This window comes from Eleutherodactylus coqui, chromosome 5 (genome assembly GCF_035609145.1).
Source record: "Eleutherodactylus coqui strain aEleCoq1 chromosome 5, aEleCoq1.hap1, whole genome shotgun sequence".
In the NCBI taxonomy this organism is placed as follows: domain Eukaryota; kingdom Metazoa; phylum Chordata; class Amphibia; order Anura; family Eleutherodactylidae; genus Eleutherodactylus; species Eleutherodactylus coqui.
Window position 1 is genome coordinate 275,102,150 of NC_089841.1, and position 17,869 is coordinate 275,120,018.

General features: G+C 50.1%; 1 protein-coding gene across 1 annotated transcript in view; it reads right to left on the reverse strand.

Moving 5' to 3' along the window:
- Nucleotides 1-17,458, reverse strand: part of SHC2 (SHC adaptor protein 2) — a 79,716-nt gene extending 62,258 nt beyond the window's left edge. Inside the window, exon 1 of the mRNA XM_066604758.1 lies at nucleotides 16,913-17,458. Coding sequence (XP_066460855.1) covers nucleotides 16,913-17,458 — 546 coding nt within the window. The remainder of the gene's footprint in view (nucleotides 1-16,912) is intronic.
- Between the last annotated feature and the right edge of the window lie 411 nt (nucleotides 17,459-17,869).

Consider the following 17,869-nt stretch of genomic DNA (forward strand, 5'->3'; position numbering starts at 1 on the left):
TACTGACCCCTGATATAGCTATACATAGTTATTAGAGCGCCCCCTTGTTACAGTCACAGTCCTGGGTATAATGGATGATGGGAGAGATCTCTGTACTGACCCCTGATATAGCTATACATAGTTATTACAGTGCCCCCTTGTTACAGTCACAGTCCTGGGTATAATGGATGATGGGAGAGATCTCTGTACTGACCCCTGATATAGCTATACATAGTTATTAGAGCGCCCCCTTGTTACAGTCACAGTCCAGGGTATAATGGATGATGGGAGAGATCTCTGTACTGACCCCTGATATAGCTATACATAGTTATTAGAGCACCCCCTTGTTACAGTCACAGTCCTGGGTATAATGGATGATGGGAGAGATCTCTGTACTGCCCCCTGATATACCTATACATAGTTATTAGAGTGCCCCCTTGTTACAGTCTGGGGTATAATAGATGATGGGAGAGATCTCTGTACCTACCCCTGATATATCTATACATAGTTATTAGAGCGCCCCCTTGTTACAGTCACTGGGTATAATAGATGATGGGAGAGATCTCTGTACTGACCCCTGATATATTATACATAGTTATTAGAGTGCCCCCTTGTTACAGTCCCAGGTATAATAGATGATAGAAGAGATCTCTGTACTGACCCCTGATATATCTATACATAGTTATTAGAGCGCCCCCTTGTTACAGTCCTGGGTATAATAGATGATGTGAGAGATCTCTGTACTGACCCCTGATATATCTATACATAGTTATTAGAGCACCCCCTTGTTACAATCCTGGGTATAATAGATGATGGGAGAGATATCTGTACTGACCCCTGATATATCTATACATAGTTATTAGAGCGCCCCCTTGTTACAGTCCTGGGTATAATAGATGATGGGAGAGATCTCTGCACTGACCCCTGATATATCATACATAGTTATTAGATCACATTCTTGTTACAGTCCTTGGTATAATAGATGATGGGAGAGATCTCTGTACTGACCCCTGATATATTACACATAGTTATTAGAGCGCCCCCTTGTTACAGTCCTGGGTATAATAGATGATAGGACAGATCTCTGTACTGACCACTGATATATCTATACATAGTTATTAGATCACATTCTTGTTACAGTCCTGGGTATAATAGATGATGGGAGATATCTCTGTACTGATCCCTGATATATCTATACATAGTTATTAGAGCGCCCCCTTGTTACAGTCCTGGGTATAATAGATGATGGCAGAGATCTCTGTACTGACCTCTGATATATTATACATAGTTATTAGAGCGCCCCCTTGTTACACTCCTGGGTATAATAGATGATGGGAGAGATCTCTGCATTGACCCCTGATATATATATAGTTATTAGAGCGCCCCCTTGTTACAGTCCCGGGTATATTAGATGATGAGAGAGATTTCTGTACTGACCGCTGATATACATAGTTATTAGAGTGCCCCCTTGTTACAGTCCTGGGTATAAAAGATGATAGGAGAGATCTCTGTACTGACACCTGATATATCAATACATAGTTATTAGAGCGCCCCCTTGTTACAGTCCTGGGTATAATAGATGATAGGAGAGATCTCTGTACTGACCCCTGATATATCTATACATAGTTATTAGAGCACCCTTTGTTACAGTCCTGGGTATAATAGATGATAGGAGAGATCTCTGTACTGACCCCTGATATATCAATACATAGTTATTAGAGTGCCCTCTTGTTATAAATCAATTTTCCCTATTGAAATGAATGGAAAAGCCATTAATCCGTTCCGGATCGTGAAGTTCTCCAATTGATTTTAATGGGGATGGTGTTGCCCCATTGAAAGCAATAGAACGCCAGCACCCCCGCAGTGATTTTCAGGGAAGGGCTTTAAATATAAGCCCTTGCCTGAAAATCATCCCTAGGTGAAGTAAAAAATAAAAAATATATATTCTCATCTGTCTGCCAGGGCTCAGGCGCGTCTAGCTGTGGCTTGTTCTCCCTGCACTGCTCTAAAGCTTTTCAGCAGGTGGGGATTTAAACTGAATGACAGCTGATCGAAGCCTGTGATTGGTCACAGCACTCAGCCGAACACAGGCAGCGCATTGAATTCAAGCTGAGGCACTCTTAAGGCTCTGTACAACTCAGTAAAACAGTTATATGCCCACGTGAAGCAGGTGGACACAAAGAATTGACATGTCATATAGCATGGCATTCAATTGATTCTCCACCCAGAATAATAGGAGAAAGAATGGGATAGCTGCCCTGATAAGGGAACCCCCAACATGAACCTCCTATTGTCATCCTATAGTACCCTACTGACAAGGTCTCATCAGGGTGGCTAACCTATTTTCTGCTAGGAAGGGATCAGTCATAGGGTCAAGAGAGGGACGGCTGACCCCGCTTTCATTTATGCAGAATAAATACAGTGTTGTGGGATTTTTTAAATTGTTTTAATGAAGGTTACATTTTAATGGTGGTCCTGCTTGGAAAACTCGTTAGCTTCTGACTTCCATATAGCTTTATTGTCACTAAGTTATAGGGGAAATACCTGAACATTTGACTCGTCTAATTTCTTTCTAGCCCTTTCTTGTTCCTTAGTCAGGCATCACCAAAGCTCTCTGGCCGCCCCTTATCTCCCTCACGCCCATTTTTATATATCTGGAGTATGGCTACACATTCTGTACTGAGAATGCAATCAGTGTATGTACTTTCCAGGAGGAATAAAGCTAGTCAGGATCACGGCGTCGCAGGCAGAACAAGGTCATTTCATGGGTGGAATATTTTTATAGTGATATCTTATCAGTCACAAAGCCAAAATAAATATGTCTGACTTTTATTTGGTAGTACTAGTGCAACGACCGAGATACAAGGACCAACGCCTTGTGAGATGGTGGGGGTAGAGATGGCACTTGCCACAGTGGTTCCACCAACTCCCCCCCGGAGGAACACGTGCAACATTGGCCAAGACGCCACTAGGCCTCTTCCAGGTAACGGTGAGACAGCAGTTACCTGAATAAACAGTGTGGTGGATCTGAAGAATGATGTCACGGGTGACGCCACAGACCTTACTCCGCAGGATGTTCGACGGGAAGAAGAATAGAAGAGTCCACACACAAGTACTTGCCAACCTCAGTCGCTGGGAACGGTCAGTGACTGGAACTTTACTTGAAGTATTGGCAAATTCTTACAGCAGTGCAGGAAGGACAAATGCAGGAGGTCAGGGAGGAAAACACAGGATGACACCAGGCCTACAGTCTAAGTTATCTGTATGACTCCGCTCCTGGACACACACACTCCGGGACACAGGATGACACCGGGTCTACAGTCCTAGCTATCTGTATGACTCCACTCCTAGACACTCACACTCTGGGACACAGGATGATACCAGGCCTTAAGTCAAGTTATCTGTATGACTCCGCTCCTGGACACACACAAAGTCCAGGACACAGGATGACAGCGGGCCTACAGTCCTAGTTATCTGTATGACTCCGCTCCTACACACGCACACTCCGGAACACAGGATGACACCGGGCCTACAGTCCTAGTTATTTGTATGACTCCACTACTGGACACACACACTCCGGGACACAGGATGACATCGAGTCTACATTCCTAGTTATCTGTATGACTCCACTCCTGGACACACACTCCGAGACACAGGATGACACAAGGCCTATAGTCCTAGTTGTCTGTATGACTCTGCTCCTGGACACACACACACACTCTGGGACACAGGATGACACCAGGCCTACAGTCCTAGTTATCTGTATGACTCTGCTCCTGGACACACACACACTCTGGGACACTGGATGACACCAGGCCTACAGTCCTAGTTATCTGTAGGACTCTGCTCATGGACACACACACACTCCGGGACACAGGATGACACCAGGCCTACAGTCCTAGTTATCTGTAGGACTCCACTCATGGACACACACTCCGGGACACAGGATGACACCAGGCCTACACTCCTAGTTATCTGTAGGACTCCGCTCATGGACACACACACTCCAGGACACAGGATGACACCGGGTCTACAGTCCTTGTCATCTGTATGACTCCGCTCCTGGACGCATACACTCCAGGACACAGGATGTCAGCAGGCCTACAGTCCTAGTTATCTGTATGACTCTGCTCCTGGACACACACACACTCCGGGACACAGGATGACACCAGGCCTACAGTCCTAGTTATCTGTAGGACTCCACTCCTGGACACACGCACACTCCGGAACACAGGATGACACCGGGCCTACAGTCCTAGTTATCTGTATGACTCCACTCCTGGACACACGCACTACGGGACACAGGATGACATCGAGTCTACATTCCTAGTTATCTGTATGACTCCACTCCTGGACACACACACTCCGGGACACAGGATGACACCAGGCCTACAGTCCTAGTTATCTGTATGACTCCGCTCCTGGACACACGCACTACGGGACACAGGATGACATCGAGTCTACATTCCTAGTTATCTGTATGACTCCACTCCTGGACACACACACTCCGGGACACAGGATGACACCAGGCCTACAGTCCTAGTTATCTGTTTGACTCTGCTCCTGGACACACACACTCCGGGACACAGGATGACACCAGGCCTACAGTCCTAGTTATCTGTATAACTCTGCTCCTGGACGCATACACTTCAGGACACAGGATGTCAGCAGGCCTACAGTCCTAGTTATCTGTAGGACTCCGCTCATGGACACACACTCTCCAGGACACAGGATGACACCGGGTCTACAGTCCTTGTTATCTGTATGACTCCGCTCCTGGACGCATACACTCCAGGACACAGGATGTCAGCAGGCCTACAGTCCTAGTTATCTGTATGACTCTGCTCCTGGACACACACACACTCCGGGACACAGGATGACACCAGGCCTACAGTCCTAGTTATCTGTAGGACTCCACTCCTGGACACACGCACACTCCGGAACACAGGATGACACCGGGCCTACAGTCCTAGTTATCTGTATGACTCCGCTCCTGGACACACGCACTACGGGACACAGGATGACATCGAGTCTACATTCCTAGTTATCTGTATGACTCCACTCCTGGACACACACACTCCGGGACACAGGATGACACCAGGCCTACAGTCCTAGTTATCTGTTTGACTCTGCTCCTGGACACACACACTCCGGGACACAGGATGACACCAGGCCTACAGTCCTAGTTATCTGTATAACTCTGCTCCTGGATGCATACACTCCAGGACACAGGATGTCAGCAGGCCTACAGTCCTAGTTATCTGTAGGACTCCGCTCATGGACACACACTCTCCAGGACACAGGATGACACCGGGTCTACAGTCCTTGTTATCTGTATGACTCCGCTCCTGGACGTATACACTCCAGGACACAGGATGACAGCAGGCCTACAGTCCTAGTTATCTGTATGACTCCACTCCTGGAAACGCACACCAGTGGAGGACACAACTCTTCACTGACAAGCAGGCTGCTGAACACTGCATGGTGGTCTCTTTCTCTTCTAAGATAGGGGTCCTAGAACTAGGTCATCAGGGTACCTCTCTTCGGTACTGGTGTATCTTGACGCCACCGGAAGCTAGGGGTGTGACAGCTGTCACCAGGAGTGAACGCCCTTGTCACGCCCCTGGCTTTGGATTGGGAGATACAGACAAGACACAGCAGCAAGGAGTGATGGCCGTGGCAGGTACTCCCTCACCTTTCCCTGGCACTGTTCCTTGTCAGTGTTTCCGGCAGTGTCCCTTTTTCAATGCAGCGGCAGGTATCTTCCTTGCGTGCTCCGCGGCTGGGAGTGCTCCCCCACTGTCAGTCCCAGTAGCCCGGCGCTCCCTCCAGCACGGCAGCGGCAGTCAGGCTGGCCTCTTCCCTGCCTACTCCACGGCTTGTTCTCCTTCTCTGGTGTCAGTGGCTGCCGCGCTCCCTTCTGCACTGCACCGCTGCACCACTGTAAGTGTCCAGCGCCGCTACTGCTCCTCCACTGTCAATGTCCCGAGCGGCCTGGCGCATGATGGAAACATGTACAGCCACAGTATGCTGCCTTACAACGAGGAGGACAGTGTCGGCAGGGGGACATGGCCAGGTCAGTGTCGGCGTGGGCACATGGCCAGGTCAGTGTCGGCGTGGGCACATGGCCAGGTCAGTGTCGGCAGGGGCAAATGACCAGACGGGCGCAGGGGAAAGGGGTGCCGGGAGCGCAGTGTCAAGATCGGGTTGGCTGGGAGCCCCCGTTCTAGGAACAGGGGACACCGGCTTAACCAGGGAGGGCAGCCAAAAAACTTGGCACACGCTGCTGCAAGTAGCCAATCAGGAGCTAGGAGTGTGACAGTGGCGTTCCTGCATTGAAGCCTTGTCAAACTCCTAGCTTACGGTGGCATCAAGATACACCAGTACCCCTCTCTTCCTCTTCCATTCTTCACCACATTAGGGTGCGGCCGGCACTCTCCCCCCACACTCAACTTTTGAAGCAATGGACTGCTTTCTTTCACCTTTCACTTATATTTTTATCTTTCATACCTACATGACATGACAATTGGTTACAATTTTCAGACATATCCTAGACATTCACAGGGACCAATCACAGACAGCGCTCAGCTGTCATTAAATGGCTGAGCGCTGCCTCTGATTGGTTACAGCGCTCAGCCAATCAGAGGCAGCCCTTTCAGCAGGTGGGAATTTGGGAGATGAGTATATATTTTTTAATTTTTTTACACATTCTAGTGATGATTTTCAGGTAAGGGCTTATATTTAAAGCCCTTCCCCGAAAATCAATGGAGGGGTTGCCGGCAGCCAATTGCTTTCAATGGGGCTGCAGAAGCACCGGCCCCATTGAAAGCCATGGGAGAACATTGCGATCCTCTGGCACAGCTATGGCAGCTGTAGCAGGGAAATTCTTCATCTCCGTGGGGAGTCCCTTTGTCACTGGATACTGTGACAAAGCTATCACAGTGTTCAGTGATGAGGGGACTCCTCGCAGAGATGAAGAGATCTTCAGCCACAGCTGTGCCAGAGGATCATGATCTTCTCTGTATGTTCTCAATGGGGCTGCCGCCCGTCCCGTTGACCATAAGGTGAAACCCCTGGATGTGACAGCATCCAGGGGTTTCACATCCAAGGAATGCACTGCTGCAGCTGTCACAGCCGCCGCAGGGGATAGTGGGCAGCACACTTTACGTGTGAATGTTGAACGCAGACAAGTGCGTTTTTTTCAGTGTGATGCCCGCTTCGGTCACGCAAATTTTTGTGTGCATACGTTTTGCACAAAAAAAAAAACTAAAACATCTGAGCCCTAAAACAGTAGCAGATCTAGAAACAAGTGGGCCTGTTCCTTTGGTTTCAATTTGACTCCCCAAATGTAAGAATAAAGGGGCGAACACACGACACGCAGAAGCATCATGCATGACAAATGGAATGGAGAATAAAATCTGGACAGTTTTTAGACAAAAGAATTCAAGGGTCATCGCTCTGTGCTGAGCTAACCGTCCCGCCATCACGGGCAAGTTAGAAAATGAAGCCGGTAATCTTGTGGTAAAGAAGTGAGCGAACCTGAGGATGGGGCTCATTCACATAACACAATGTTCGCATCTTAATAAAAGCAAATGATTTGTTCTTGTTTCTACCATCCCCCGATCCAAAAGGACGCTGATATTTTTCACAGGATGCGGTTTGCCAAAGAGGTAATTCGGGATTAGTACAACCTGGCGGTCTTCTTTTATAAACAGCGCCATACTTTTCCATTGGGTCTAATATTGCAGCTCAGCTGGACGGAAGTGCGAAGGACTCAACTACAACAGCAGGATGCAGGAAAGGCAACGACTGCATCTTTTAATTTTTAGTCCTCACAAATAAATTATACACTGATGTGCCAAAAGTGGCTTGGGAGCGCCCCCACCTGTTATCAGACGTGAGGTGTTACCCTGTGATGTCACAGTGCTTATCTAACAGCATTGTGATGTCAGAAAAGTTTACATTACTGAAATCTATCTGTGAAGTCATGATGGGCGGTGGGTCGATTTCTTTTTTTATATTATATTCTGTCATTAATGTCATATAAGACCTCTATGAGTCATTTTTTTATGTCCCACTTTCCCACTGTAGCTGGTGCATCTATAGGAGCCGCATCCATAAGAGCCCCAGTTACAGGGGGAAACATTCCCTGTAGTGACATCAGTCCCTGGTACAGCTGACTTGGATCTGTTAAGACCCTGCAGCTCTGCTGTGGCAGGGGGCACCCGGTAATCAAAATCCACTTCTGCTTTCTCCTCTGGGTCCTCAGCTGTTAGTGACAGCTAAGGACCCGACCTGATATATTTATGGCACTTGGTCCTTATCAGGTTAATAAAAGTAAAGTGTACTGTAAAATTCCGATATTCTGGTATCCTCAGAAGTGGAAGCTGTCAGACACCAACATATGCCTGTTGTACATATATACTCACACAACTGATATGTATGTAACTAACTGCTCCCTAGCAGTTGCTGCAGATCCCAATGAAGCGACCTGCAGGTGCACGGTTCACTTCGCCAGCACTTGCTCCGATGACTTGTTTGTGATTATCCGGGGGTGCCAGGAGCTAAGGCTATAGTGCCAGCATGTGCACATCAACACTAGGGGGTTGGACCCGATGACCCTGGAGGTCCCTTCCAACTCTACCAGTCTATATGCAGGTCTTCAGCCTGATCTTCAGGAATCGCTGGAGAATGATCAAAGGCCAGTTATGAAATTGTTGAAAAGTAAGGTTCTCACTAAAGATGAGCGAACGTACTCGTCCGAGCTTGATGCTCGTTCGAGTATTAGCGTGTTCGAGATGCTCGTTACTCGTGACGAGTACCACGCGATGTTCGGGTTATTTTCACTTTCATCTCTGAGACGTTAGCGCGCTTTTCTGGCCAATAGAAAGACAGGGAAGGCATTACAACTTCCCCCTGCGACGTTCAAGCCCTATACCACCCCCCTGCTGTGAGTGGCTGGGGAGAACAGGTGTCACCCGAACATAAAAGTCGGCCCCTCCCGCGGCTCGCCACAGATGCATTCTGACAGAGATCAGGGACAGTGCTGCTGATGCCGGAGCTGCTATAGGGAGAGTGTTAGGAGTGATTTTAGGCTTCAAGAACCCCAACGGTCCTTCTTAGGGCCACATCTGACCGTGTGCAGTACTGTTGAGGCTGCTTTTAGCAGTGTTGCACAATATTTTTTTTTTGTATATCGGCCGTGCAGAGCATTGCGTCCGCAGTCTGCAGTCATTGTACAGAGTATAGGGGCAGTACTGGTGAGGCAGGGAAAGAGATATTCAGGCTATATACGCAGTGGGCTTTTTCCAAAAAATTGATCGCCGTCATCCCGCCAGAGGGAAACAGTATACATAATATTATACGCTGCCTACTGTATCTATCTGCTGGGGGTAGTAGTCCTAATTAATACGCAGCTAAGCGTTACAGCAGGCTTGTGCAAAATTGTTTCCTGGATCTGCTGTCTCTGTTACATGATCGCCGTCATCCCGCCAGAGGGAAACAGTATACATAATATTATACGCTGCCTACAGTATCTGTCTGCTGTATCAGCTCAGCATTTTAAAAAAATAGAAGCAAAATACTTAAGGCCTACCACGGGCCTTTAGCAACTTGACTGCTTCTGCGCTGTGAATTCCAGTAGCTCAGTCATACGCACCTACGTCTCACTACAGGCGTGCGCAAAATTGTTTCCTGGCTCTGCTGTGCGTTCCGTAAGCGAAGTCAGCCTCCAACCACAGGCCAATAAGCGGCACATTTAATTACAGCGTTCTGTTTCTGCACTACTGGTAATATAGCATGCTGAGGGGTAGGGGTAGGCCTAGAGGACGTGGACGCGGGCGAGGACGCGGAGGCCCAAGTCAGGGTGTGGGCACAGGCCAGGTGTATCGCAGCCGACTGCTGCGGGATTAGGAGAGAGGCACGTTTCTGGCGTCCCCAGATTCATCTCAGAATTAATGGGTCCACGCGGTAGACTTTTATTAGAAAATGAGCAGTGTGAGCAGGTCCTGTCGTGGATGGCAGAAAGTGCATCCAGCAATCTATCAACCACCCAGAGTTCTGCTCCGTCCACTGCTGCAACTCTGAATCCTCTGTCTGCTGCTCCTCCTTCCTCCCAGCCTCCTCACTCCATTACAATGTGACATTCTGAGGAGCAGGCAGACTCCCAGGAACTGTTCTCGGGCCCCTGCCCAGAATGGCCAGCAATGGTTCCTCTCCCACCGGAGGAGTTTGTCGTGACCGATGCCTAACCTTTGGAAAGTTCCCGGGGTCCGGGGGATGAGGCTGGGGACTTCCGGCAACTGTCTCAAGAGCTTTCAGTGGGTGAGGAGGACGATGACGATGAGACACAGTTGTCTATCACTCAGGTAGTAGTAATTGGAGTAAGTCCGAGGGAGGAGCGCACAGAGGATTCGGAGGAAGAGCAGCAGGACAATGAGGTGACTGACCCCACCTGGTTTGCTACGCCTACTGAGGACAGGTCTTCAGAGGGGGAGGCAAGTGCAGCAGCAGGGCAGGTTGGAAGAGGCAATGCGGTGGCCAGGGGTAGAGGCAGGGCCAGACCGAATAATCCACCAACTGTTTCCCAAAGCGCCCCCTCGCGCCATGCCACCCTGCAGAGGCCGAGGTGCTCAAAGGTCTGGCAGTTTTTCACTGAGAGTGCAGACGACCAACGAACAGTGGTGTGCAACCTTTGTCGCGCCAAGATCAGCCAGGGAGCCACCACCACCAGCCTCACCACCACCAGCATGCGCAGACATATGATGGCCAAGCACCCCACAAGGTGGGACGAAGGTCGTTCGCCGCCTCCGGTTTGCCTTGCTGCCTCTCCCCCTGTGCCCCAACCTGCCACTGAGATCAAACCCCCCTCTCAGGACACAGGCACTACCGTCTCCCGGCCTGCACCCACGCCCTCACCTCCGCTGTCCTCGGCCCTATCCACCAATGTCTCTCAGCGCACAGTCCAGCCGTTGCTAGTGCAAGTGTTGGAGCGCAAGCGCAAGTACGCCGCCACGCACCCGCACGCTCAAGCGTTAAACGTGCACATAGCCAAATTTATCAGCCTGGAGATGCTGCCGTATAGGGTTATGGAAACGGAGGCTTTCAAAGGTATGATGGCGGCGGCGGCCCCGCGCTACTCAGTTCCCAGTCGCCACTACTTTTCCCGATGTGCCGTCCCAGCCCTGCACGACCACGTCTCCCGCAACATTGTACGCGCCCTCACCAACGCGGTTACTGCCAAGGTCCACTTAACAACGGACACGTGGACAAGCACAGGCGGACAGAGCCACTATATCTCCCTGACAGCTCATTGGGTGAATTTAGTGGAGGCTGGGACAGAGTCAGAGCCTGGGACCGCTCACGTCCTACCCACCCCCAGAATTGCGGGCCCCAGCTCGGTGGTGGTATCTGCGGCGGTGTATGCTTCCTCCACTAAACCACCCACCTCCTCCTACGCAACCTCTGTCTCGCAATCAAGATGTGTCAGCAGCACGTCGCCAGCAGTCGGTGTCGCGCGGCGTGGCAGCACAGCGGTGGGCAAGCGTCAGCAGGCCGTGCTGAAACTACTCAGCTTAGGAGAGAAGAGGCACACGGCCCACGAACTACTGCAGGGTCTGACAGAGCAGACCGACCGCTGGCTTGCGCCACTGAGCCTCCAACCGGGCATGGTCGTGTGTGACAACGGCCGTAACCTGGTGGCGGCTCTGCAGCTCGGCAGCCTCACACACGTGCCATGCCTGGCCCACGTCTTTAATTTGGTGGTTCAGCGCTTTCTGAAAAGCTACCCACGCTTGTCAGACCTGCTCGGAAAGGTGTGCCGGCTCTGCGCACATTTCCGCAAGTCCCACACGGACGCTGCCACCCTGCGCACCCTGCAACATCGGTTTCATCTGCCAGTGCACCGACTGCTGTGCGACGTGCCCACACGGTGGAACTCTACGCTCCACATGTTGGCCAGGCTCTATGAGCAGCGTAGAGCTATAGTGGAATACCAACTCCAACATGGGCGGCGCAGTGGGAGTCAGCCTCCTCAATTCTTTACAGAAGAGTGGGCCTGGTTGGCAGACATCTGCCAGGTCCTTGGAAACTTTGAGGAGTCTACCCAGGTGGTGAGCGGCGAAGCTGCAATCATTAGCGTCACCATTCCTCTGCTATGCCTCTTGAGAAGTTCCCTGCAAAGCATAAAGGCAGACGCTTTGCGCTCGGAAACAGAGGCGGGGGAAGACAGTATAGTCAGAGCACCCTCCTGTCTATATTTCAGCGCGTTGAGGAGGAGGAGGAGGAGCATGAGGAGGATGAGGAGGAGGGGGAAGAGACAGCTTGGCCCACTGCTGAGGGTACCCATGCTGCTTGCCTGTCATCCTTTCAGCGTGTATGGCCTGAGGAGGAGGAGGAGGATCCTGAAAGTGTTCTTCCTAGTGAGGACAGCCATGTGTTGCGTACAGGTACCCTGGCACACATGGCTGACTTCATGTTAGGATGCCTTTCTCGTGACCCTCGCGTTACACGCATTCTGGCCACTACGGATTACTGGGTGTACACACTGCTCGACCCACGGTATAAGGAGAACCTTTCCACTCTCATACCCGAAGGGGAAAGGGGTTCGAGAGTGATGCTATACCACAGGACCCTGGCGGACAAACTGATGGTAAAATTCCCATCCGACAGCGCTAGTGGCCGAAGGCGCAGTTCCGAGGGCCAGGTAGCAGGGGAGGCGCAGAGATCAGGCAGCATGTACAGCGCAGGCAGGGGAACACTCTCTAAGGCCTTTGCCAGCTTTATGGCTCCCCAGCAAGACTGTGTCACCGCTCCCCAGTCACGGCTGAGTCGGCGGGAGCACTGTAAAAGGATGGTGAGGGAGTACGTAGCCGATCGCACGACCATCCTCCGTGACGCCTCTGCCCCCTACAACTACTGGGTGTTGAAGCTGGACACGTGGCCTGAACTCGCGCTGTATGCCGTGGAGGTGCTTGCTTGTCCTGCGGCTAGCGTCTTGTCAGAGAGGGTGTTTAGTGTGGCTGGGGAAATCATCACAGATAAGCGTACCCGCCTGTCAACCGACAGTGCCGACAGGCTTACACTCATCAAGATGAACAAAGCCTGGATTTCCCCAGACTTCTCTTCTCCACCAGCGGACAGCAGCGATACCTAAGCAATACGTAGGCTGCACCCGCGGATGGAAGCATTGTTCTCTCTCACCATCCAAAACGGGGACTTTTTAGCTTCATCAATCTGTGTATAATATTCATCCTCCTCCTCCTGCTCCTCCTCCTGAAACCTCACGTAATCACGCCGAACGGGCAATTTTTCTTAGGGCCACAAGGCTCACTCATATAATTTTTGTAAACAATTTTTATACGTTTCAATGCTCATTAAAGCGTTGAAACTTTCACCTGAACCAATTTTTATTTTAACTGGGCTGCCTCCTGGCCTAGTTACCAATTAAGCCACATTAACCAAAGCCATTAATGGGTTTCACCTGCCCTCTTGGTTGGGCATGGGCAATTTTTCTGAGGTACATTAGTACTGTTGGTACACTAATTTTTTGGGGCCCTCGCCTACAGTGTAATCCAATTACTGTTTTGCCCACCTGCATTAAAGCTGACGTTACATCAGCTGTGCTGGGCACTGCAATGGGATATATTTATGTACCGCCGGTGGCTTCCTGGCACCCACCCATGCTGTGGGTCCACAGGGAGTGGTAACTGCATGTGTCTACTTCTAAAGAACCCCAGTCTGACTGGGGCATGCAGTGTGGGCCAAAGCCCATCTGCATTTAACATGACATTACCTCAGCTGTGATGGGCAATGCAATGGGATATATTTATGTACCGCCGGTGGCTTCCTGGCACCCACCCATGCTGTGGGTCCACAGGGAGTTGTAACTGCATGTGTCCACATCTAAACAACCCCAGTGTGACTGGGGCATGCAGTGTGGGCCGAAGCCCACCTGCATTTAATCGGACGTTGCCTCAGCTGTGATGGGCACTGCAATGGGATATATTTATGTACCGCCGGTGGGTTCCAGGGAGCCACCCATGCTGTGGGTGCACACGGAATTCCCATTGCGGAGTTGTACCTGCCTGTGACTATTTATAAAAAAACGCGGTCTGACTGGGGCATGCAGACACCTTGACAGAATGAATAGTGTGTGGCACATAGGTTCCCCATTGCTATGCCCACGTGTGCAGCTCCTGATGGCGGTGGCACAGGATTATATTTCTCATTGCTTCTGTACAGCATTGTGGGCTATCGCCCCGCCCCTTTTAAAGAGGGTCGCTGGCTAGCCGTGCCAACCCTCTGCAGTGTGTGCCTGCCGTTCCTCCTCATGGCAGACGCACTTATAAATAAACATGAGGGTGGTGTGGCATGAGTGCAGCTGAAGGCTTCGCAGGGACACTTTGGTGTGCGCTGTGGACACTGCCTCGTGCGGGGGGGGGGGGGGGGTTGGGCAGCATGTAACCCAGGAGAAGTGGCAGCGGAGTGTCATGCAGGCAGTGATTGTGCTTTGTTGGAGGTAGTGTGGTGCTTAGCTAAGGTATGCATTGCTAATGAGGGCTTTTCAGAAGTAAAAGTTGTTGGGAGGGGGGGGCACTCTTGCCCCTATTGTGGCTTAATAGTGGGACCTGGGAACTTGAGATGCAGCCCAACATGTAGCCCCTCGCCTGCCCTATCCGTTGCTGTGTCGTTCCCATCACTTTCTTGAATTGCCCAGATGTTCACAAATGAAAACCTTAGCGGAGCATAGGACCCATACAAAAATGCTCGGGTCGCTCATTGACTTCAATGGGGTTCGTTACTCGAAACGAACCCTCGAGCATCGCGATAATTTCGTCCCGAGTAACGAGCACCCGAGCATTTTGGTGCTCGCTCATCTCTAGTTCTCACCCGCAGCACAGAGGTCGCCCCAGTTATGGGTCAGGCTAAAGAGAAGCAGCGCCAAAATAGGAGACCAAACCAGAAGGGCTCCTTCCTCAAGCTTGAGCTTGAGGAAGGCCATCACGGCCGAAACGTCGCTTTTCATGTGATGGGGCAATAAAGGACTTTTTGGCAATATTTACATCCGCATATGCTGCCACTTACTCTCTTACAGGCCAGTTCTGAAATGTCAGAGACCCTACAAGGATGGCCAGAGACCCTCTGAGGAGCCACCAAGCAGATTCTTTTAATCAGGCATGGGAGTTTTTTGTTGCATGTTGAATGATCAGACTTACCTCCTGGACTGGAAGTAAAGGAATGTTTCTGTGCTATGATCTAAATACAATCTCCTGAAGCTTCCATGGACGTTTGCCTCATCCTCATTGTACCCCATGGAATGAACACATGCATGAAATAAGAAGTAACATCTTTAAAGTCATTGATCAGGAAAACAGTTGAACAGCAGTTAATAGGTATCTTGGTGAAGGCAGCCATGGTGAACCGAGTATGTGATTCAAGACTAACAGGATAGTAGTCACTACCCTACAGATGTCATCTATCAGGTTGGGCTTGGCTGTCGTTCCAGCATCTCTAGACCTCTTACAGGGCGATGATAGACGTGCAAAACACAAATGGTGACGGTCAAGGCCCTGTGTGACTTCTAAGTGATGTGTGCGTTCGCGTCTCCAAATGATCTCATCCTATTAGAGTGTCATATATAATGTGTAGGTGGAACCCGTGATGGCGGGACGGTTAGGTCAGCGTTACACTGGGAAGAATGGTTGTCTGTGAAGACGGCAGACGTAGCCGATGGGCCGTGCGTTCAAAGACATGAAATTCATTAAAGGGTTAAGGGTCATTTGCAAGGCTGATCAAATGTTCTTGTCTGTCCTACTGTAAAATAAAGTGCCTTGAAGCTGATCTTATACGCCTCCTCCGCATCCCACCCGCCTTGTCCCATCATCGCTCTTCCTCCGTCTTCCTCGTCTTGTAATGAAATTGATCTAATTTAGCAGCAAGTTTGAAAATCTCCAGAATGGATGTCAGAAGGAGAACACCCCTCTGGCTCAGCTCATTACCCCTGGGAGACGGCAGACGGACCTGCATTAATGAGCCTGGCCACGTAAAACAGAGCCCTAACAGGCAATGTAGGGCAGTTTCATCAGTAAGGGGTGGTCAGCCAAATCACAGATGATGCAAGATGGGTTAACGCACCTCAGCGGCCCGTTAGAGAATAAGTAACAAAGACCATCCAATGAAAATGTAGGCACAATCCTGTACATGACATGGATATACTACGTAACTGGGTGCAGGTGACGTCTGTGTATGTAATGGGGCCCACAGTCCGCGGAACTGCAAATATCCAAAAATCATTAGAACTTTCAGCAACATTATAGATTATACTCAAAAAGTTACGAAAAAAATGGAATTTGAGGGACTGATGTCAGTAACATTTCTAGGGCATTCTGGGTGGTGTGTTTGTTGATGCTATGAAGACTATGGAAGAAGAACTGATCAAGAATCTAACATGGTTACACCGGCCCTTCCTTTGCTCCTTCAAAACAAAGGAGCCGTGGACCAATCAGAGCGCAGCAAAACAAAGGAGAAAAACATTGCATCAGCACTTTTACAAATCAGTACCTTGGAGGGGAGAAGCTACCAATTAGGTAGCAGAACACAAGACTGCGCACTGCTCTTATAGCCGTCACTTAAAGGGGAATGCACTGACTTCAATGTTCTGGGACTTAGGGCGTAGCATTTAAAGAGTTCTTGGCCTTCAGGATGAAAGGAGTTAATATGACATTGGCCATCTTCACTGAATGCTCTGTCTGCAGCTGCATCTTCAGATCGCTAGCTTTGTCTTGGCTTTAACTTAGCGAATTCAGATGGATGGCCTCCAGTCTCCATCCCTATTTATCCCATTCACGCCTCCTTTTCACTCTCCATACGCCCCACCCTACATGTTTCTTGCCTCTTTCTACTTATTTGAAGCTGTGTTCATTGTAACACTTACCCTCACAATATAAGACACTCCAGGTCCTTGCAATCGATCGTCAGGATGAAGCCAACCCTGAGCTGGTTTGCTGATAAAGGTCCCTTTACGAGTCCATTCCTCCCCTGGTAATTTATATGTCTCTGTCCGAGAAGCCTTTCTAGCGGTTCCTCCTGCTCCCCCTCGCAACCGGTTTATCACCTGCAGAGTACAAGGTGTTGAGCAGACAGGATCACAGGCTCCAAACATTGACCCCAGTCCCCCGGTAGCCGCTGGCTTCTCCAGGGACAGATCCTTATTAGCCCCAGATGGGGATCGGCTTAGGAAAGCGGCAGGACTTGAGAATTTCCATTGTCCCATCCTGGGTATCATCATGCAGAAGGTGGTAGCCACATCCTGCTCTTCTGGGCATTGTGGTTCAGAGAATGGTTGACCTAGTGATGGCGATGAGCTCGGTGTACCGGGGGCCACTTGACCACTCATAGCTCCGGCTGGCAGAGTTGTCTGTTCCTCCGCTGAAGTTACAGACTCATTGCGAAAGCGACCATACTTGGAGTCAGCCAGCATGCCGTGTGCTGGGATCCATCCAGAGCTTTCAGAGTGATTGCTTCTCTCTCTCATTCCCTCCTCCTGCTCTTCTCGGCTCCCTCGGGAGGATCCACTCTCACAAGATGATGTCATTCTCATATTACTCATGTGCCCCCACCGCATGCAACATCCCAGCTCAGGTCAGCAGAACCTGCCATAGCATCATCCATATCCCCCACCCTTTAGAATAAAGCCATAAATAGCAAGATTCCTCCTAAAAAGAAGGCTTAAGCGTTGCCGTTCTCCAGCACACAATGCCATGTAGCACCGTCTATCCTGCGGTTGTCTTCTAACAGCCTGGCCTTTCTTCTCCTCCAAGGTTTCTAAGCACCCGAATCTCCGGAATACAAGGTTTTACAGATTCTGAGCTCCTAAAACGGCATCCTACAA